At 39.1% G+C, this 22918-nt stretch overlaps 1 protein-coding gene across 10 annotated transcripts in view; it reads right to left on the reverse strand.

Annotated features, from left to right (window-relative positions):
• LOC131233525 (putative ion channel POLLUX-like 2) overlaps positions 1-22918 on the reverse strand; it is a 99465-nt gene that overhangs the window by 46537 nt on the left and 30010 nt on the right. For 7 of the 10 annotated variants that reach the window (XM_058230271.1, XM_058230270.1, XM_058230278.1 and 4 more), the window contains 5 exons: positions 18955-19026; positions 12912-12990; positions 12715-12813; positions 12469-12623; positions 11997-12101 (listed from right to left, as the gene is read on the reverse strand). In XM_058230271.1, coding sequence (XP_058086254.1) covers positions 11997-12101; positions 12469-12623; positions 12715-12813; positions 12912-12990; positions 18955-19026 — 510 coding nt within the window. The remainder of the gene's footprint in view (positions 1-11996; positions 12102-12468; positions 12624-12714; positions 12814-12911; positions 12991-18954; positions 19027-22918) is intronic. The other 3 variants (XM_058230272.1, XM_058230276.1, XM_058230280.1) reach the window with 3 other exon arrangements.

Genomic DNA, 22918 nt, shown 5'->3' on the forward strand with positions numbered 1-22918 from the left:
GTATATAAAAATGATTTGGAACATAAAAAAGTGGCATAATGCATTGTATTTTTATTTTATTGTTATCGGTCCAGTAGGCTTGTGCATTATATGAGCATGACATGAAACATGCATTTTCACTGCACACACGCACTCACTGGGCTTAGTAGCTCAAGCTTTCCTTTCTATTTTTTTTTTTTTTTATTTACAGATGAGAGCAGGAAGCTGCAAGAGTAGAGGCTACTGGAGCTTTGTTTTGTACATATCAGTGTATATATTTTTTTGTAATACCCTGAATATGTACATCACGTATAGTAAATATGACATGGTTTATGTTTTGGTTTTGCCTTGATGTGCTCAATTATACGCAATAACATATGTTGAATATGATGAAATTTTGAGAAATGATACGTGTTTGTCGTCTTTACTTTCAGAAATCCTCCTTGTAGAGCTCCGCTTATGGGACTTAGTATGCGATAGTTGGAAGTCCCAAAATCGGAGTTCTACGGCGGCTGTCAACCAAAATTTGGTGTATAGTAATCATAAAAAATAAAAAACTTCTCTCTTCATGTGATTTGAAGATTTCACCCATGTGATTTGCATCTTAGGTTTGGTGTGAGACCATTCCTTTTCGACGACGAAGGTGTGAGACTTCCACCACTTATCTTCCATATTCTTTTTTCTCTTTATCAAAAGAGGTATTCTTTTTCGAACTTTTATATTTTCCTCTTCCCTTTCATACATAAACGAACACGTATTCGACCGACCGAATAGCGTTGTGTCCTTGTCATACAACCAAGGCCTACCCAAGATGATGTGGCCAACATTCATAGGCAACACATCACATCACAACGTGCCTTTGCAATATCCAAACTGGATAAGGATAAGACACTGCTAGGACACTGGAATGAAGGATGTGTTAACCCAAAGAACACGATATGGTTGAGGATGGGAAACAGGCTTTAAACCTAGCCAAGCCATTGTGCTCGCTAAGACCACATTGGTGCAACTGTCATTATCTATAATCGCTTTGCAGCTCGTCTCCACACTTGACATAAGTATGGAAGACGGCAGTTCTACGCCAATCGTCGTTCTCCTAAAACTGTGTTAAGGCACATTGGACGACTACAAGAAGAGCGGTCTCAGGCTCTTCAACTTCCTCATCGCTAGGACTCACCTCAGGTTCGTAGAGCTCCTCATCTTCAAATTCATCATGCTCATCCTCGGCCATCTTACCAATTACAAGTGCCTTGCCTTGCTCTCTGGTGGGGCACTATTGAGTGAAGTGGCTATACCCTTCTCACCTGTAACATCGGGTGGACTCATCAGCCCGCGCACTAGTACTAGCCAACCCCTTACCATTTTCATCTTTGTAGGCAGGTCTCGAACTAGTATGGCCCTTGAGTTGATTTCCAATGTTTGGCATGGTTCCTTACAGAGTGGGCTTGACGTTATAATCTCTTGTATCAACTCGCCTCAGGAAATGCAGTTTCAGATATCACTCCAACTCCTGCACCACCTAATAGGCATGCTCTAGAGTGCTCACCTCTTGACGAATGAGCTCACATTGGATCTCTGGGCGGAGGCCCATTCTAAAACGGGACAGTGTGACTAATGGGTCCTCCTCGACATTACATCGTATCATGAATTCATCAAAGCATGCAATGTAATCAGCTACAAACATGGATCCTTGCCTAAGGGAATGCCATTGATCCATGATCCTTTGTCGATAGGAAAGGGGAAGATATTTCTCTCTTAATACCTCTTTCATCTCAACCCAAAGAGAGCTTGGATCCCCTCTAGATCTTTCAACCTTTCGCTCCACATTTGTCCTAAACAGTTTTGCTTGGCCCACCAGCTTCATCTTGGTGAACCCAACTTGACAGCAATTTGACATATCATACCACTTGAAGTAGTGGTCCATGTCTGCTAGCTAGTCAAGAAGTTCCTTAGGGTCTATGCAACCATCAAAGTTAGGAGCGTCCACTTTGATGCTTTTCATCAAGCGTTCATTAGGGTCCAAATGATCGCGGTGCTCCCTACGAGGTGGTGGCGTACAAACTCTCCCATGTTCATCACCTCAGACTGGAACTCTAACATCTGCGTGAACTCTGCCTCTAACTGGACCTGACCTAGCTTGGACTCCCACTAGAGACTGGCCATCCTCCCCATTATCAGGGGTTGCCCAAAGGGACTGCTCTAACTAGTCAATATGTGAATTTGTCACTTCACAGAGGGCGGTAACACAAGTATTGGTGGTCTTACACAAAATTTCAAGGGTGGTCAGATGGGTAGTTAGGACGTTAATCGCCTCGACAAGCTACTCCATGTTAAACGTAGGATGAAGACCAAACCCACGCCCTGTACGGGTGGGCATAAACTAAGGGTGCTGAAATAACCTAGACCTGACACTCTAAGGGGGCTTTTGGTGCATGGTATTAGATGGGATCGGTGTTTTCATTATCGACGAGAAATTGATAATATCGGCGATATTATCGGTGTCGCTAAACCAACGATACCGAAACACTAGATTTTCTTTCCTCTTCCTAATGTCGATGAAATATCGGCGATATTTTCGATTTTATCGAAAAAAAAAAAAAGCGATCATTCTCCCTATTATTGGAAAAAAATTGGAAGAAATATAAAATATATATAGAAAAAATCTCTCTTACCTTTTTTTTCTCGAGATCTACCTGCGGAAGTGGCTTTCGGTTGGATTTAATGGGCCAATCACGGTTGATTGCTGCGAATTTTAGGAGATACGAAAACCCTAAAAAAAACACCCTTTTTTTTTTTTTTTTCTTCGAAGAGAATATTTGAAAGAGAACCCGATTTCATTGAGGTTTACAGGGATTTGCGTTCGGATTTGAAAAAGGAAAGGATAAATTTCTGGAGAGATTTTCGGATTTTTTAGGGAAAAAGATCGAAATCTCATCATATTGCAGGTTTTCCGGAGAAAACGGGAGACTTTCGTAAAAACGAAAGCTCTCTCGGACGCGGATTAGATACTGACAGGTTGAGTAGCGAGTGGGCTACTGAAGTGACATCACCAAGTTTTGTGGGCCCCTCTACGATGTATGTGTTATATCCACACCGTCCATCCATTTTGAGATATCATTTTAAGTCATGAGCCAAAGAACGAGGCAGATAAAAATCTGTAGTGGAACCCACCACAGAAAATAGTGGGGAGAATGATTCCCCCCTTATGAAACTATCCTAAGGCCCACCATGATGTTTATTTGAAATCCAACCTGTTCATAAGTTAAAAAAGACATGAAATAAGAGAAAACACAAATATTAGCTTAATCTAAAACTTTTGTGGCCTTTATAAGTTTTTAATGGTGGGCGTCACTGTCCCCACTGTTTTATGTGCTGGGGTCCACTGGAGCTTTGGATTTAACTCATTCTTTGGATATTGCCCTGAGATGATCTCTCCAAATGGATGGAACGTGTTGATACAAAACATACATCATGGTGGGGCCCACGGAACTTGGTGACGTCACTTCGGTAGCGAGTCTCACTACTCAACCTCAGTAGCTAATCCGCGCCCAGGTCTCTTGCTCTTAACTCTTAAAATTTTTAGGGAGTGAATTCCGTACGACTTGGGCTTTACCGAAGATGGTGCAACCCTTATTGTGGGGCCCACCTTGATGTATTCCTAATAAATCTATGCCATCCATAAGTTTTTATAGGTCATTCTAGGATACAAGCCCAAGTAGATCTAACTCTCAGGTGGACCATATTCTAAGAAAATGTGTTTGTTAAACCTCCACCATTAAAAACTTCCTAGGGCCCATTGTAATGTTTTTCTAATGTTTATATGTCATCCAACCTATTGATAAGGTCACGTAAATCTGGATGAAGGGAAAAGCACAAATATCAGGTTGATCCAAAACTTTTGTGACCCATGAAAAGGTTTTAACAGTTAATCACCACTCTTTCTTATGTGATGGTCACCCTAAGATTTGAATCTACTTAAGTTTGACTTGTATCCAAAATGAAATGTAAAAATGGATAAGTGGCATGGATATACAATAAATACATCAAGGTGGGCCCCACTGTAAGTGGTGCACCATTTGATTGCCGCACCTAATCCCATCGGCTCCGACCTCACGACCTAGAACCTACCGTGAGGGTGGGATTCCGTAGGGCCCACTTCAATGTATGCATTGCATATCCACGCCGTCCATCTGTTTTTACAGATTATTTTAGGAAATTTCCCTAAAAATGAAGGAGATACAAATCTCAAGTGGACCACTCTAAAAGAAATAGTGGTCATTGAACAACCAACAATAAAAATTTCCGAAGGTCCACTGTAATGTTTGTTGACCATCCAACCTGTTGATAAGTTCATATCGATGGATCACCATTTAATTTTACTTTTTAAGTTTATCAAAAATGTGAGTTTTTCCCATTTAACTGCATGGGTCACCACTATTTTGACTAGAAATAAAACTAAAAATTTAGGTAACTTCTAAATTACTTTTATAACGTGAGTTCCACACCATGTAATTAAATGTCATACCATTAAAAACTTCCTAGGGCCCACCTTAATGTTTCCATAATGTTTATTTGCCATCCAACCTATTGCTAAGGTCACATAAACAAAAAAGGAAATATCAACTTGATCCAAAACTTTTGTGGCCCATTTACGGTCAGTCAACATTATTTCCTATGATAAGGTCCACTTGAGAATTGGATCCACTTCATTTTAGGCTCATGCCCTAAAAGGATCTTGTAAAACCTATGGATATAGAATATGTAAATTAAGGTGGAGGCCATCATCTTAGGTGAGGTCTGCACCTAATCCACTCCCAATGGTTAGATGGTTGGATGCATGGATGGAATGGGATGGGATAGATGTTTGGATGGATAGACGGGATGGATGGATGGATGGATGGGTTGGTTGGATGGATAGATGGAATGGATGGATAGATGGGATGGGATGGGTGTATGGATGTTTGGATAGGATGGATGGGATGGTTGGTTGGATGGATGGATGGATGTATGGGTTGATTGGATGGATAGATGGAATGGATGGATAGATGGGATGGGTGTATGGATGTTTGGATAGGATGGATGGGATGGTTGGATGGATGGATGATTAGATGAGATGATTAAATGGTTGGATGGATAGATGGAATGGATGGATGGATGGATGTTTGGGTGGTTGGATGGATAGATGGAATGGATGTATGGATGATTTGATGGCATGGATGGATGGTTGGATTATTGGATGGATGGATGATGGATAGTTTGATGGATAGGGATGGATGGATGAGTGTTTGGATGATTGGATGAGATGGATGTTCGGATGATTTGATGGGATGGATGGATGGATAGATGAATGTTTGGATTATTAGGTGGGATGGATGGATGGATGTTTAGATGGTTGGATTGTTGGATGGATCATAAAATTTATGAATGCATTATGCTTGTTGATTGGTTTAATGAGATTTGAGTGATTGTTGTTCTACTATTGGATTGATTTCTTACGACAACACATGCTTTTAAGCCCTAATTACATGAAAACTTATTATGCATGCATTCTTTTTATAATTTTTTGATTCCTAAGTATGCAAATATGTGTATTTAGGCATCTCTTGAAATTTCATTGAAAAATTCCACCGTTTTCCTCGCATTTCCAGTTATTAGCGATAACGATATCATATCTTTATCTCCAGCCAGCGAAACTTGTAGCGATACCGACAACTGGAACATTGGGTGGGATGGAATTGCATTTGGTCCCATGCAAATTCCATCCAGCATTTGTAGAGAATGGGAAAGGCCGGGATTAGGTTAAATGGAATTGCATGTGGTCCCTCCTGAATTATGAGCATTGTAGCATTGCTTCTAGCCATACTATTTGGAAAAGTTCGAAAAGATTTGTTGATGCCAGCAAGTTCTGTAGGTCCCTCAGTGATGTGTGGGCTATATCCACCCTGTCCACCCATTTTTTGAGATCATTTTAGGGCATGGGCCTAAAAATCAGGTAGATCCAAAGCTCAAGTGGACCCCACCACAGAAAGCAGTGGGGATTGAACGCCTACCACTAAAAACTTCTTGAGGGCTACGGAAGTTTTGGGTCAAGCTGATATTTGTGATTTCCCTACATCCAAGTCTGTTTGACCTTATGAACAGGTTGGGTGGAAAATAAACATCACAGTGGACCCTAGGAAGATTTCAATGATGGCAGTCATTATCCCCACTGCTTTCTATGTTGTGCTCAATGTAAGCTCTAGATTTGCCTCATTTTTGGGCCCATGCCATAAAATGAGGTTTCAAAATGGATGGAGGGTGCAGATATAACATATATACGTTATTTTCAATGGTTCCAAATGATGGTTGGTATATCCATTTAATAGCCAACAAACGAAGGACTGAATGCCACCATGACACAAACACAGCATGAAGTTATGTTTGTCCCATGGTATCCCATGGTCATAACCTATAGGGGACAATCCCTGTCACATGCAATAATTACATTTTTTTAATCCCATACCACCTAATCCCGTCAAATACCATGCGCCAAACACCCACTAAGTTGGGGATGATGGAGTGCAATGCTATGGGGCATGATGATATGGAATGCAAGCTATATGTGAATAAAAGAAACTCAAACCCTAAAATGCGAAATTCCAACCTAAATGCAATTCTAACTTAGATGCGACAAAAATAGCCTAAGCTAAACCTATGGGCTTTGATTACCAAATTTGATGCAAGACGCATGCATGTGATTAAATAGTCCAAGTGAGATCAATCAGCCACTTAATCTAAATAATTAAAACTTACGAATTACACTAAATCATCACACATATCGAGAATCAAGCATTTGACTGAAAAATTCAGACCATATATGTAATAACTACACATTGCATGGCCATTAAAACACTAAATTATAGGATCTTATGGACGTAAAGACATCCAATTAGCATATGAACTAATTTAAATTCAAAAGGGAAGCTAATACTAACTAGGGTTTGTTCAATTAGAGTTTAGTTTAACTTAGGGTTCATGGGATTTAGGGGACTGAAATTAGGGCTTAGATTGCTTGATTGGTTAAAGGATTTGGGGTTTTCAGGTCATAATTGATGGGAATTGGAGAATTGAAGAGTTGAGTGTTTGGAATTTTAGGCCAATTAAGGTAATTAGAAATCTAGGGTTTATATGATTTGGGAAATTTGGAATTTGGGAATCTAAGGTTTAGAATAGGGTTGGGGTATGGAATTCAAGGAGGCTTTGATGGGGAAACAACGAGGAATCAAGGGGATGTAGGGCTGACCGTATGGCCAGTTGTGGCGGTTTACACATGTGGTCATACAGTCACACGTGTGGGTTGTTTGGCTAGGCTTCACGCGTCCCTCCTTTTTGTATTCTCAAGTTGTAGAAAATTATAATAATGCCTCACTAATTGTCATTTTACCAAATCACCTCTAAAACTAGAAAAAAACATAACATAAAGCTCATAAAAGGTCCAAAATGTAAAATAGACTAATAAATAAACCCTAAAACAAATCTATGCCATCAAATGACCTCTATGTCATCCATCAGGCCCCACGGGCGGTCACGATCTCGATCATATTGTGATAATGATCCCTGATCGCGATCCAACAGTCGAAACAATGTGTCAATGAAGATTAATGGCCCAATACTCATCGGAATGCAACTCATGTGCATCTTCCCAATGTGGGATCTTCCACGAGTAGCTCTAATGATCATCTGGACCCATTGGGCCCCATGGATGGGTCGTCTAACCAAAGAGATACCGATGCCCTCCTCCTCGTGTACACTCGAACGGATAATGCACAGATGTTCTCATCAGGTTGAGGAGAGAGCTGCTGAGTGGAGAGAAAGTTTCAGTATACTCAACACCAAATGTCTAAGTATATCCCTTTGCAACCAAGCAAGCTTTTAATCATTCAGTTGTACTATTGGGCAAAAATTTAATGGTGTCCGCCCACCGACAAATAACAATGCGTTTACTAGTGGGAAGGCTAGTTAACTCGGAAGTGTTTTTCTAATAAAGTGCAACCATTTCATCTTTCATCTCCTACTTCCACCCCTAATGTAACAAGGCTTCCTGGTATGACTTAGGAACAAAATGAGATGACAAAGATACGGCAAATCTATGGGAAGTGGAGGACAGGCATTGAAAGGAAACATATCTAAAGATAGGATTGTTGGTGAACGCATGCTTACCTTTTCTCAAAGCAATAGGAACATCAATGAATTAAGAGATATGGGAGGATGCACTGAATCAATCGGCTTGAAAGAAGATATCATGGATGGCACATCATAATTGGACGTATTGTCTTCTCGTTTTAGTTATGGGTAGATTTTAAGAGGAGGCACAACAAGAAGCAATGAATCAGTGGAAGGAAGCGATTGGATAGTGCCTTCTTCATCAAGAAAAAGCACATGCACTAAGGGGAAGGCTTTCAAGTAAAGAGATTTACATCCCTTTGAGAAGAATGGAATGGACCCAAAAAAAAAAGTCAAATCCCCACACACAAATTGTCTTTAAAGTGAAGGACTATAATATCTACAGTAACCCCTTTGTGTTCTAGAGTACCCCAGAAAAATGAATTTAATCTAGGATTAGCATGTTCCAACTTCAACTGATGAACAAAGTATACACATTCAAAAACCTTAAGAGGCAAATAAAACAGTGAAATATCTGGAAATAAAATCGCATAATGCGATTGGCCTATTAAAATAGTTGCGGACATTCGATTTATTAGAACTGCATCACTCCAAATACTGTTAAAAACATTCATATGAATCAATAAAGCACATGTCACCTCAAGCTGACAATTTTTCTGTTTTGCAACACTGTTTTGTTGTGGAGTGTATGCACACAATGTTTAATGCAAGATACCTTTCTCAGAGAAATAAAGCTAAAAGGTTTGGACATGTGCTCATCATTTTCTTAACAAAACACAAACACTTTGGAATTAAACTTATTTTATACTTTCATATGATAATTGATAAGTCCCAAAAACATAAAAGAATTTATATCTATCTTTTTAAATAAAGCCAAGTCATCTTTGAATAATCATCAATAAATGTAACAAAATACTTATACCCTAACTTACTGAAGACTTTAACCAATCTCCAAACATCTTAATGGACCAAAGAAAAAGGAATGAAGCTACAATTTTCCACACGTGCACGGAAAGTGACTTGATAATGTTTACTCGGCTCACATACTTCACACTCTAAAACTGACACTGACGACAAGAAATAACATTTTTGAGATTCTTTGAGAATGGATGACCAAGACGACAGTGCCACTAATACGGAGAGATGTTCTTTTATGCTAATGTGCTAACTACTTCATAGTCAAGATAGTACAACCTATCATGTTCATGTCTTCCACCAATCTTCTTTTTCGTATGTAGTTCCTGGAAAACATAGTGTGAAGGATAAAAGATCACAGAGCAATTAAGAGAAGTGGTGAGTCTACTAACAAACATAAGGCTTAAAGGAAATTTGGGGATGTAACGACCAGATGACAATGAAAGAGAAAAACTTGGATTAACAACACCTATTCCACACACTTTGGACTGGGAACCATCTACCAAAGTGACAGATGAACTCGTCAACAATGTATCAATAAAGGAAAAGGCCATGGACTCACCTATCACATGGTCAAATGCTGCAGAGTCAACGACCCCTAGAATAGAGGACTGGGACCCAAAACATATCATATTTGAGTTCACAATATGTAGTTGTAGCAGTGGAAGCAGTAGTGGATACAAGTTGGTTCTTTAATAACTTGGAATATTCATCTTGGGTAAGCATAACTGCCTCTTTATATATATGTGGTTGTTGAGTTGTAGAGGTAGAACTCGTGGAATGAGATCTACTGCTCTCTCCAGTACAAGATGTCTAATTAGCACAAGTTGGCTTTAACATTTTTGAACGAAGTGATTTGTAAGCCACAATGGGTGTACTTCCTAGGTCCACAACCTTCTCCCGCTTCACCACAACCACCTTGATTTCCTCCACCGCCTCAACCAACACATCTAGTAAATGATGCCAAAGTAGAGCTATCATTGACTCTACCTGTAAAGCCAAGGGATATGCCTTCTGTCAAATAACCATTTACTCCAAAAGCTTAAGCTGTCAGAGTGTGGTGTATCAATGTATATCAAGGGACTTTATCACTTCAACACCCCCTCGCACGTGTGAGGTGGGAACTCCGCACGGGAACATATTGATGAAGGTGGAAGGACACTCACACCATAAATAGGTCGGGCTTAATTTCCCAGTTCTTGGGCCGGACCTGATTTTCCTGACCCCCCGTGGGAGAATAATATATTAGCAAGGCATATTTGCTGCTCTCGAGATTCGAACATAGGACCTTCCGCTTTGATACCAAGTAGAGAAGGATTTGATGAGGATAATGTGAAGAAGAGATGAGAATATTGAGAGAGAAGGAGGAGAGTTTGGGAGAGATAATATGTTAGGCTTGCTTGCCCTAACACATAATATTTTATTATGATAAAGCATATAGTACACTGCAAGAGAATAGGGAAGTGTGCACATGCACTTACACTAAAAGGGCCACCCACTAACCACACACAATAAATACAATACACTAGCATTCTCTATACCTTCAAGGTGAGCATACACTTCATTCAAAGATGGTACATCATTGCCACCCAAGATTTATGCATGTATTAGCTCATATTTAGCTTTTAAATCATATATGAACTTAGCCAAACAAAACTCCTCACATTGTTGACGTTACTTTTCCATATCACTAGTGAAAGGTTGATCACATTTAGTTCCTCCAACAGTCCTTGTCTCCTTGAATAATATTCACCAAGTGACTTGTCTCCTTGTAGGAATGAGAAAATCTCTTCAAATAACTAGTATGTACGAGATTTATTTATTTATTTTTTTTTTTGACAAATAAATCTCTCATAATGCATCCCAAACCCCCATTACAATATCCGAAGACATTATATTAACAATTATAGAGGTTTCCGTACTATACCACAACCATATCATAATCTGAGCATTCTCCTAGATCGATTGATAATACGTGTCATCACTCCCATATGGCTTCTCCATGGTCAAATATTTCAATTTATCTTTGGCAGTTAAAAACACTTGAATAGATTTAGATCATTGGAGATAAATTTCCTCCATTTAATTTTATAGAGGTTAGTTGAAACCCTAGAAAATCTGACAGATTTATATATTAGATTTTGGATCACTTTTCATATCCATTAGAATAAAGTGTTAAGACAAATACCACAATGCTCACACAAATATCAGCTAACCTTTCATGATAGGAGAACATCCCACTTACACACATCACACTATGTGCACACAACACTTGATGAGAACAATCAGCAAACACATCCACATGTTTCAACAGAACGCAAGAATTAATGGCCATGAACACTACATCCGACTCCTATTTGCAACTGAATTAATGGTCAAAGATTGGCAACTTCTTCTCTGTAAGATCCATGGAAGATAAAGAAGAGGAAGAAAGGAGAAGGAAAAGTTGCTAGAGAAAAGCAAACAGAAAATGGAAATGCTCACTTAAATAGAGATGGCATAAAGATGGTTTCCAAGAAATGGCAAGTGTCACTGGGTGCCTACAGCTTATGCACTAATCTTTGGTATATTTGAGTGCCATAATCCTTTTTCAAAAATTTAATCAATAAAATCAGGTTTGTGTCGATGGGTTAAATCATTGAACTACATCTGCCGGTAGGGTTTTATTAGTCTGTTCTGAAATGGGTTCAAGAAAATGTTCCTTTGGCTCTTGGAGGAATCATATTGAACTAAAGAATCTTGTATTAGCAGAGTTTCATGACCACAAAGGGCTAACCCCTATCCACCAAAGATTTGTTGTTGTCTTATATTTCCATTGTTTCCATTTTAGTCAGGCACTGTCTCACAAGGAAACAGAAGTATCAGCCCAAGAAGGAAGAAGGAATCTGCACTTCGAGAAAGGATGCATTTTTTCAGCAGAAGTTCTAGAAATGCAGTACCTTTTTGTGAGAACATCAATATGGTTTAGATCTCTGGCGATACTATCAGCCAGCTTTTCTATCTGCTTCCTGGGAAGGTCGGACAACAGAAGAATTCTTTGCTTCCTGCAACACATGCATGCTAGGAAGGTTATAGGTTATAAAGTAATATAAATAACATCTAAGCCTTCGTTTGTAGGTTACTATACTATATTTGCATTGAGCAGGGATGGTCTTTCTGCCCAATGTGGTTCATTGCCACATTGAGCTCATTTGCATTTCAACCCACTCCATTCCTCTTAATGTGGATTAATGTTCCCACACTTCCCAGGAAAAAGAAGAAGAAGAAGAAGAAGCCAATTTTGCATTGCTTAAAAATAGTGCAGTAGCAATTAATGCCCTGATCCAAGGGAATCCTAAGAACCTTCTTTTAAGTCACAGCTTTTAACCTAACAAATAATGTGGAATCTATGACATTTTACAAAGAAATTACCTGGCAGTAGCAGTACCTAGACGGACTGCAAACTCATGATACTTATTTAGCTGCTTGAGTATGAATGTCAGATGGCTATTTACTCCGCAGATGACAATATGATCTGCTTCCATAACTTGCAATTGTGCTCCTTCTCTGATTTTTTGCACATTATTCTGTGCACATGCTAGTTGTAAGGATGTAAGTGAAAATAATTGAGCAACAACAATCTTGATAAGTTTATAAATATGGATAACGAAAACTTACTCTAAATTGTTCTGTCATTGTACTCAACAAGCGGGTATAAAATAAGATCCCCCAAATAGCAAGGACAAAGCCAATAATACGTTCAACACGTGTTCTTTGCTGTGGCACAACAAGCAGAAGCAAAACAGAAAGAGAGTAAAAGAAATCCTATACACACTACATTTGTGAGATACAACATATCTGGTCAAGAATCATACTTTTAAGTGCGTGGATGATGAACAAAGGCACGCCCAAGCTTCCCAAAAACAGTCTTCAAGGGATTGATTACTACTGTTCCTGAAATTTTCAGTGATGGACATCTACTAATTAGAGAGACAAGCATCCAGCATAAGAGACACTGAAAGTTGGCTAAAACAGGTGTAGATGACCCCTTATCAAAATATCAATGCAGCCAGCAGATCAAAGGGAGAAGGTTCGAAAAAGAAACATGTATTACCAGGAAGGGTTAGTAACTTCCTGAAGTAACTAGTTTTACTTAATAGATGCACAAAGAGTGAAGAGAAGTGGCAACAGATTTGGGTGTGGGAGTGGGAAGGCATCTCTTTTAGAGAAAATTCAAGTATAAAAGGTATGAAGTGGGAGTGCGAGTCCAAAGTGAAATTTGAAGCGAAATCAAAACCCAGTTAGAAGGATCGTGCAACCAAGGTTTTACTTCATAATTGGTCATGATGACATCTTGATGATGAGCACTAAAATATCTCAGAATGACCCATATAAAGTTCTCGAAGCTCATAATTGATGGCAATTTCTTAAGGAAGACAATGATGAAGGCTAGAAGACTCTCTCAATTACAAGTTACAACATTATCTTTTACAAGTTACAACATTCTCACGTATAGTATTCCGGCATTCAATGTCTCTTAAGGCATTAATTAATTAATCACAATTTCTTCTTCCCAAGCTTCTTCTTTAAGACCTACGTCTAATGGCCCGTGTTGGAAGTATGAGCGCTACTATAGTCCTATGGAAAAGACTTTGGTAGTGTATGACTTGTGTAGGTATGTAAGTGTGGTGGCATCGCACAGCACAAGCAACATCTCACACTCTTGTCGGAATTAAATGCAAGAGCATGGCCCGTTATCGTTGTGGAAATCCAAAAGGAAATCATGGAGTACATGCACAAACATTCTTTTAAAAAAAAAAGCATGATAATGTGATACTTCAAGAAGAATTTATAGAAGAAGTCTATCAATATATTGATGTTGATCTTAATGTGGATGACCCTACCTCCAACATCGACTGAACGCTCTAGACCATCGGCACCCAAAAGACCTCGCAGGCATGGGCCATTAGATAATGGTGTAGGCCACATCCCAAGAACGTGGTTAACTAAAGGGGTAAAGAAACCGCTCAAACAACATTAGAAAATTATTACCAAATAAAGATTGAAAAACAACTATTCATTGCATTGCTAAATGGTTATACCAAGCCAATGTTGCTTTCAATATCATTGAACTGAAAAACTTCAAAGTAATGATTGAAGCAATATGTCAATTTAGACCTAGACTAAAATCTCCTTCATATGAGGTCAAGTTCACTGCAAATTTTAAAGTGAAATATAGAAAGGCAAGGAAAAAATTATGGGTGTACTCTAATGGCTGATTGATGGACCAATAGATCCAATTGGACATTAATTAACTTTCTCGTCATTTGTCCGACTAGGACTATTTTTAATGTCCATGGATGCATCAACCAATTCCCACACAGTTGAATATCTTTCTAAATTATTAGATGATGTAGTTAGGAAATAGGAGAAGAATATGTTCTCCAAATTATCATTAGACAACACCTCCTATGTTGGTTTCGGTTCGCCTTCTCATGGAGAAGTGACACTGTTTATTTTGGACACCATGCATAACACGTTGTATAGATTTAATGTTAGAGGATATAGGCGGGTTACATATTAAAGTGATTGTTAGGGTTAAAAGAATAACTGTATTTATATATAAACATGCCCTTCTACTCCATAATAAAAGAAAACATTTAGGTTATAAGTTGCTTCGTCCTGCTGTCTCCCAATTTGTAACAGTCCTTTTTTAACAATACAAAAGTTGTATGTTAAAAAAAAATGAGCTTAGAAGCTCTGTGGTGTTATTGGAATAATAGGCCTTAATCAAGGACGCCATAAGGTTAGTCGAACAAATTATCACTTCACGATAGTTCTAGATGCAAGTATTGAGGGCATTATAGTCTTTAAAGTCCTTGGTAGTTGTGTTAAGATTGGTGAACAGTAATGAGAAGCCAGCAATGAGATACATTTGTGATTGGATGGAGAGAGCAAGATAAAAAATCATGGAACGCTTCTGATATAAAGAACATGAATATAGGCCTATATTAGATCTAACAGACAAAAGACGGGCCATCCAAATGCCATCTCCTTTGTATTTGGCTACTCACATCCTTAATCCTTTTATATTCTTTGCTTTTGCCTCACTCTAATTGGTAGAAGCAATGCATATGGTAAGATTTCTTGATGTTTTAAAGAGAATGGTTCCAAAAAAGGATTAACAGGATATGATATATGGACTTCTACTTAAGGAGCGTAGGGATTTTCGCAAGGGACGGTTATCCACTACAGAACTATGAAATTGCCAAGTAAAAATGTCTTAGAGAGATACTCTTAACTTAGAATATATTTTTTTACAAAGTTTAACTAACTAAACTATTATTTAAACAGTTGACTGGTGGAGAATGTACAAAGTGGATCAGAACAGTAAGGATTTGATACTGAAGAAATTGGCTATGAAAATTCTCAGCATCACATGTTCTACAAGCAGTTGCAAGTGCAACTAGATTATGTTCGAGATGGTAAGATTTTCAAAAAAAAAAAAAAAAAAGATGGAAAGATTTTCAACAAATTCATATATCCTTGATATCACCGATACATATAAAATTTATAAAGGAACTTTTCCCAAAATATATGACAATGAATCACCAAATATTGCTAACCTAGTGATACTAATAATATCAGGGACCTGGCGACACCGATAATATCAACGATATTATTGATAATATTGTCGATAATTGGAACATTATCTTAACATCATGGTAAAGGTTTCATTAGTATGAAGACCAAAAAATTTTGAGATATCATTTAACCAAAATAGATGTAATGAATTGGTTTTTAATGATGCATTTCAAATGTCCAATACATACACTTGCATTAGAAGTAGAGAAAATAATTGATTGGGAACTTGCGAAACAGTTTGGTGCCCCACAAGGGGCACTATCAACAATGGGGAAGCAAGAAAGTAGCCACAATACGACGCCCCCCCCCCACACACACACACACGCACGCACGCACAAGAAAAAATAAAGCCAAACCCCAACCTGAGGGGAAGGGACGACTCTAACCGATTTCATTGATGCAATTGCTATGTTCTACCTTTCTACCATGAGGGAAACTAAGGTAACCAATGTACATGAACTGACAAGAAGTTACAATGCCCTTATAAAGTATAGAAAATGTGACAAATTTAAGATTTTTTTTAAAGGGAAAATTTAAATTTATTAAAACAGAAAAGGACATTAAAAAGAGGATGGGAGTTCCCAATCACAAAATTTTGGAGATCAACCCCTTTCCTAGCTAACCATTTGCAACATCATTAACTTCCCTTCTATTATGATTGAAAGAAACTTGTATAGTTACCTTCATTTATTTGATATCTTCTATCCAGTGAGAAAGACGCCAAGGGAATGCATCCAAAGAACCAGCCCGATTTGACAACATCCATTGAGTTGCCTTCAATGATTGAAGGGCGAGTGTGAGAATGAACCATCTCTTTCATACCCTGCTAGAGAGCCTGCACCCAAGCTTCGTCGGAATCCACCATCTTGACTAGCCTATGAATATGCAACAGACCCCACCCTTATCATCTCGAATAATGCCGTCAATACATGCTTGTTCTGGATTACCTTATAACTACCATCAAAGCAAAAGCTTCCATGTCCCTTCAAATGGAGGGGCCAAAACCTTTTGGTTCATCAAACAAACACGCCTATCCTCAAAGACCTCTATCCAGGCCCTCCTCAAATCATCACATGACACTCCCTTGAATTTCTTAGATAGGAGAGCCCATGAAATAATTGTACCTCTAATCATCTTAACCACTGGGACAGTGGTTTCCACTTCGTTCTGTAAATCTCCGTTATTTTGGTCCGTCCAAATTTAAAGAGTTCAATCTCCAAAAAAAAAAAAAAAATCAATGATAAGGCTTATGAGTGCAATAAGGGCACATTTGACCGGATAGGTGTACTAGTAATTGAAATTGACTCTAAATTGAACTTTAATTTTGTGCATTGCCCTTCTACACATAATAAGCAAACTTGAAGAATGTAATGTATAACTTTCTGTGTACAATGTACATAAAAGCAAATCAGGAGAAGACAAACATAAAAGACTAGGTGATGCAACTAACCACTTGCTCTAAAAGCTCGAACTGATAGAGCACGGTAAATCAATCCCTTTATCTCATAGCTCAAGCCCCACATCCCATGGTTTAGGTCCTCATAGGCCCTACATCACATGGGTTCTACCTCACACGAGCCACCTAGCTCAGACAAGTGGGGCTCGCCTCACATGGGCCGCCCACCCCAAGTGTGCCCCTGCATCCCATAGGCCACCCCATTTGAGCCCGGTGTGAAAATGCCCCTGCATTAATCACCCCCGGCGAGGAGTCTCGAACACGAGACCTCCCGCTCTGATACCACTTTGATGCGAGATAACTAACCACTTGCTCTAAAAGCTTGAACTAATAAAGGATGGTGAATCAATCCCTTTATCTCATAGCCCAGGCCCAACATCACATGGGTTTCGCCTCACATGAGCCACCCACCTCACACGAGCCACCCACCTCACTCGAACCCTGTGTGAAAATGCCCCTGCATTACTACGCTTGATATGTTGTCATACATGGAGCTAGTGGTGAATGGGATACCACAAAAAAATACAACCCTTCCAACATGCTCATCATTATCTGAAATTAGACAATGTATCTTCACTCAAGAGGAAAACACATGATAGAAGATAATTAGCCATCAATTCTGGGAAGCCACAACATAAGTAATTGGAAAATTCCACAATAATAAACTAGTTGTCATTGACTTCTAAATCTGTATTTATGTTGTAACACATCAAATTATATATTCCTAATAAAATTAGATAGGAAGTAGAGAAGCATGAAGAGGATCAGGGCATCAGAGAAATAGTTGCCCAAGGAGGAGAGGTAGAAATGAACGAACATAATCACATGGATGAATTACTCGATGGTGATACCGACAATGATGACAACAATGACAAAGATGTGAGCAAAGGTGTCTGTGTAGACTGAAGAAAAGAAACTGGTCTTGGAAAACATACAAGAGCTCAACACTTCTGCGAGTTTGAAGAATAATGGAGTTAGGAATTTACAACTTTGAGACGATGCATGGTGGTTGTCAGTATGTTGTTTCTGGTTAATGGTTTTGAAGTTAATTTATTTTGGGATTCAGCAGAAGGAAATGAAACTAGAAGCAACAGATTCCCGCTACAGGCATATTATATATATATATATATATATATATATATATATATATATATATATATGGGAAAAGGTACTATGCGCTCGACCTCACGATAAGCTCCCGTGAGGTCGAGCTGTGTGGGCCCCACCGTGATGCGTGTCAACCATCAACACCGTGCATTTGATGGGTCCCCTCTAAATTATGGGATATCCCAAAAATCAGCCGTATACGGAACTCAGGTGGGCCATACCATCTAAAATCATGTGAAGACACCGTTAAAACATATAAAAGCACTTGGTGGGGCCCACCTGAGTTTTGAATGCTGCTGAAACTTGGTCTGAACCCTCATCCAAGTGGGACACACATAATGGATGGGCTGGATTTGCAAACCACATCTCGGTGGGCCCAAAAAATGATTATGAATGTTTTAATGGTGCACAGCCCGTCCCCACTTTTGTATGTGGTGTAGCCCACACAAGTCACGGATTGACTTGATTTTTGAGACCTAGGCCCACGATGGAATGGTGCATCTGACTGATGGGGTAGATGTTCGAAACGCATCACGGTGGGGCCCACACAGCTCGACCTCATGGGACGGACTCGTGAGGTCAAGCGTATAGTACCTTTTCCCTATATATATATATATATATATATATATATATATAAAGCATATCAGATAGTTCATATGTACTGATTACTACCATAAAACTGCACAAACAATGAAGAGATTGTAGGTTACCTGTACTTATAGAAGAGGACACCTCCAATGATAACAAATGAGAAGCATGCTGCAAGCAATGCTATTAGAAACCTATAAAGAACACATGAACAGTCTTCAGGTCAAACACGTAGACTCTGCATGCAACTGTATCAACTATCAACAAAAAACGCAAAGCAAACTCAGTATGCTTGACATGGGAAGCTAAATAGACCACATGGAAATGCCCAAGTGGATTAGAACATAAAAATGCTTGAAAAGAAAAACAAATCAATGACATTCATGACCTGCTTCAAACATATTGGAATTGAGTGAGAACTTCACATAACATGAGCTGCGGCAGATGAAGACAGCTGATGTCACACATCATGGTGGGTCCCACAATGGGCAAATCAGTCACTTTGTGCTCTTTATAAAGAATGAGGCAAAATCATCATCTGAATGCCCTAATGGTCAAAAGTAATGATGCTTTTGCTTTCCATAACTGTTCTGTGATGGAAGGTCAACTCGCGTTCATTTTCTACCGTTTGTGGAATCAGAGTTTCTTTGGGAATAGTCATAAGGGGTATCTAAGGAACCCATCATGACGAGAAATCATGAGATAATGATGATCAGGTGGACAGCTGGTTGTAGAACCTGTACCAAGAAATCATAAGAGTTCCTCTTTCAAATGTGATTGGAAAAATAAGATTCATAAAGCCAACCCCAAATAGCTGGGGTTAGCAATGATAATGATGATGATGGTGATGATTTTAATAAATGCACTTGAAATAAATTTTCATAGGTCAGTGAATGTTATAGTGTTGAGTGTTGTCGTTAAATTCTAAACTATGTTGTAGTTTCAGCCAATGTTTTAAATATCGACGATATCGGCCGATATATCCCACTATATATCTTGTATCCCACTTGTGCGATACGAAACGCATAGGTAGTGCCGATATATCCCACCTATTCAATTTGGTGAACATTTTCGATTTCTGACCCAATTTTTTGTTGTAAATCACGTTAAATCAGTGTCAAATGGTTACAAATCTATAATTCTTCATGTTTTTCATGAAAAATAATGAATTTGGAGCTTCGATTTTGGGATTTAGGGAGATGGGCCAAGCTGCAGAAAATTGGGAAAAATCAAATTTTCTCAATTTCTCGCAAAATAGTTGCAATCTTTGTATCCAAACACAAAATCAAACATGTAACTTGATCTAGTGATTCTTCTTTTGCTTTCGAATATATTGCTTGTGTTTCCATACATGTCTTTTTACATTTATAAATTATATGAATACACTTGCATCGGTTCAGTAGGACAAGGCATATATTAGGACTCCATACAAAGGAAACCCCTATTATGTGCACTTGTTTTTGAAACGTTTTGATCTCTAAGTGTGTATTGATGTCTTTTTCAACAATACCTGAAGTTTCATTAAAAAATTACACCAATTTTCCAACAACAGCGATACATTACGTGATACAACCGATATATCCTATGCGATAACTGATATGTATCTATATCCCAAGGGTGCGATACATTACGCGAAAACGATATTTAAAACATTGGTTTCAGTTTGGCTAGTATGTGGATAGTGGACAAATGTCTACCTTTTACTACCGGTTCTATGGTGCTCCCTCAAAGGTAGTGGCTTTTGTCTAGTTAGTGAGAAGAAAAAGGGTGCTCACTATTGACAATCCTCAAAGAAGATCCATGGTGCTCACCAATGAATGTGTGATGTGTATGGAAAATGCAGAGTTGATATATCATCTTTTCATCCATTGAGCATTGCTTAGAAGGTGTGAGCTGACTTCCTTAGCCTTCTCAATACGGCTTGGGCAAAGTGCTGGAGTCCATTACTAACCTCCTAGTCACTTGGCATGGTGGAGGTGTTGGGAAGGAAGGAAAGGCGGTGTGGCGATTAATCTTACGAACAGTTCTGTGAACTATATGGGGGGAAAGGAACAATCATTGCTTTTACAACAAAAGTGCATCGGTGGAAGAAGTCATTAGGAGGGTAAAGGTTGATTGTAAGTTGGACGTCCGGCTTAAAAGCTATGGATGATTGTAATATTCTAGCCCTGCTTGAGTTGTAATTTCCTACCTTAGTTCCTTGCTTTAGCAGTTTTCTTTCTTTACTCTATGTGTGTAAGTTGGGCGTCCGGTTTTCTTTCTTTATGTAGGTGCTCCAATAAACTAGCAAAATCACTTGCTTGCGGATAAATCCCGACGACAAGGGGGACACGAAACACCAATCTCGCCATTCAGAGAGAAATGGTGAGCAAATATTACGTTTTTCCTTGGAGCTAGCCTTGCAAGGCTCAAGAAGTCAAGCTCCAATGGTCTATTCTCACATCAAATATCCTCCTAAAAGCAAATACGATTCCCGTCACCAAGCAAAAAGGCCACCCCTTAGACAAAGGAGCCATCAAACTAATAGCCTTCCATATGCCTAATGCTCTGTAAGTTGAGCTTTCCTTTACCACCCAACCCCCCATCTGGACACCATCACCTCCCTCCACAATTTCCCCTCTTCAACACCAAAACTCCACAACCACTTTCACAAGGCCATGTTCATAGATTCCAACACTCTAATACTTGCACATCCATCAGCTTCCGACTTGCATACCTCTTTCCACTTTGAGCATATGAAACTTATGTTTGACGTCTACCTCTTCCCACTTTGAGCATATGAAACTTATGTGATGAGGACATCGTGCACACGCACGCCCGCACACCACCACCCCTACCCACGTACGTACGCAGAAGGAGGACCCCACCATCGATTTGGCTCGATGACGACGTCCAGGGAGGGCCTCCTAGCTAGAAGACAAGTTTTGGTTCAAAAAAACGTGGGCCCGATAGTCAAGAAAAGCCCATCATGGGATCTCATAATCGTAGCCCACTCGTCGGATTGATTTCATATTTTAGGTTTTGCTTATTGTTATTATTTAGAACATCGTGAACGCTTTAGATTTATTTATTTGGTTTTTATTTTAGTTTACTTCATCGCCAAGTAATAGGTTGCGCACATGGTGCGAGTTTTTGGGGTATAGGGTTTTTCTTATAAATAGGCACCCCTTGTAGTTCTTTTCATTCGTTCAAATTTAATAAAAAATCCTATTTTATTTTCTGCTCTCTTTGTGAGTTGTGAAAGATTTCAAAAGTGGGTGCGAAGCCCTCCTTTTTCGAAGGGCTAACTACGTGGTATGAAGCCACATCTATCCCCACCCGTCCCTACCCCTTCCATATATCTCATCTTCTATCATCATTATTGCTTTGAATTTCTTAGTTTTTGCAGCTATTCATCCCCCTACAGCCAATTTTCAGAATTTGGACCTATAGGAGGGCTAAAACTTCGGCGGAGCACTACACCTCGACCTTATGTTGGATCGTCGTCAAACTTGAAGGGATTGGAGGTCTCCCCTGGCTAAGGCCTAAGTGTCACTTTGAGGAGACAGGCTTCCATCACACGTGCGGCCAGCCCACCCATGCACGTGCATCAGCCCCGGGCCACCATCTACACGCAGGAGCTTTCTCCGGGTCAGGTTTTTCTCTGTTTTTCAGCTTTTCATTCCTATTTCCTATAAACCCTAGCCTTAGTTTGCATAGCCCTAATTTATTTGCCCCTTTTTTTCACCCTAGGATTCCTTGAATTGAAATTGGGGAATCTCTTGGATTAGGGACTGATTTTTATGCATGTGTGGTTGATTTCTATTTCCCTTTGACATCGTTTGGTTTATAATTTTTTATTGGTCCAGTCCTAGCCTGTGTCGGCTTGGACCCGCATAGATTCCCCTTTTAATTGAATGATTTGGACTGTCATGTGGGATGTGGAATTTGTGTAACTGTTTCTGAATTTGTATTATCTAAGCCTGAATTCTTGCATCTCATACTTAAATTTCATGTCCTACATCAAATTTGGTATCAGAGCTTAGGGTTCTTATAGGGGAATACATTATTTCTTTAGGGTTAGTTGGTTTGAGTCCTTCATGCATC

This window comes from Magnolia sinica, chromosome 18 (assembly GCF_029962835.1).
Source record: "Magnolia sinica isolate HGM2019 chromosome 18, MsV1, whole genome shotgun sequence".
In the NCBI taxonomy this organism is placed as follows: domain Eukaryota; kingdom Viridiplantae; phylum Streptophyta; class Magnoliopsida; order Magnoliales; family Magnoliaceae; genus Magnolia; species Magnolia sinica.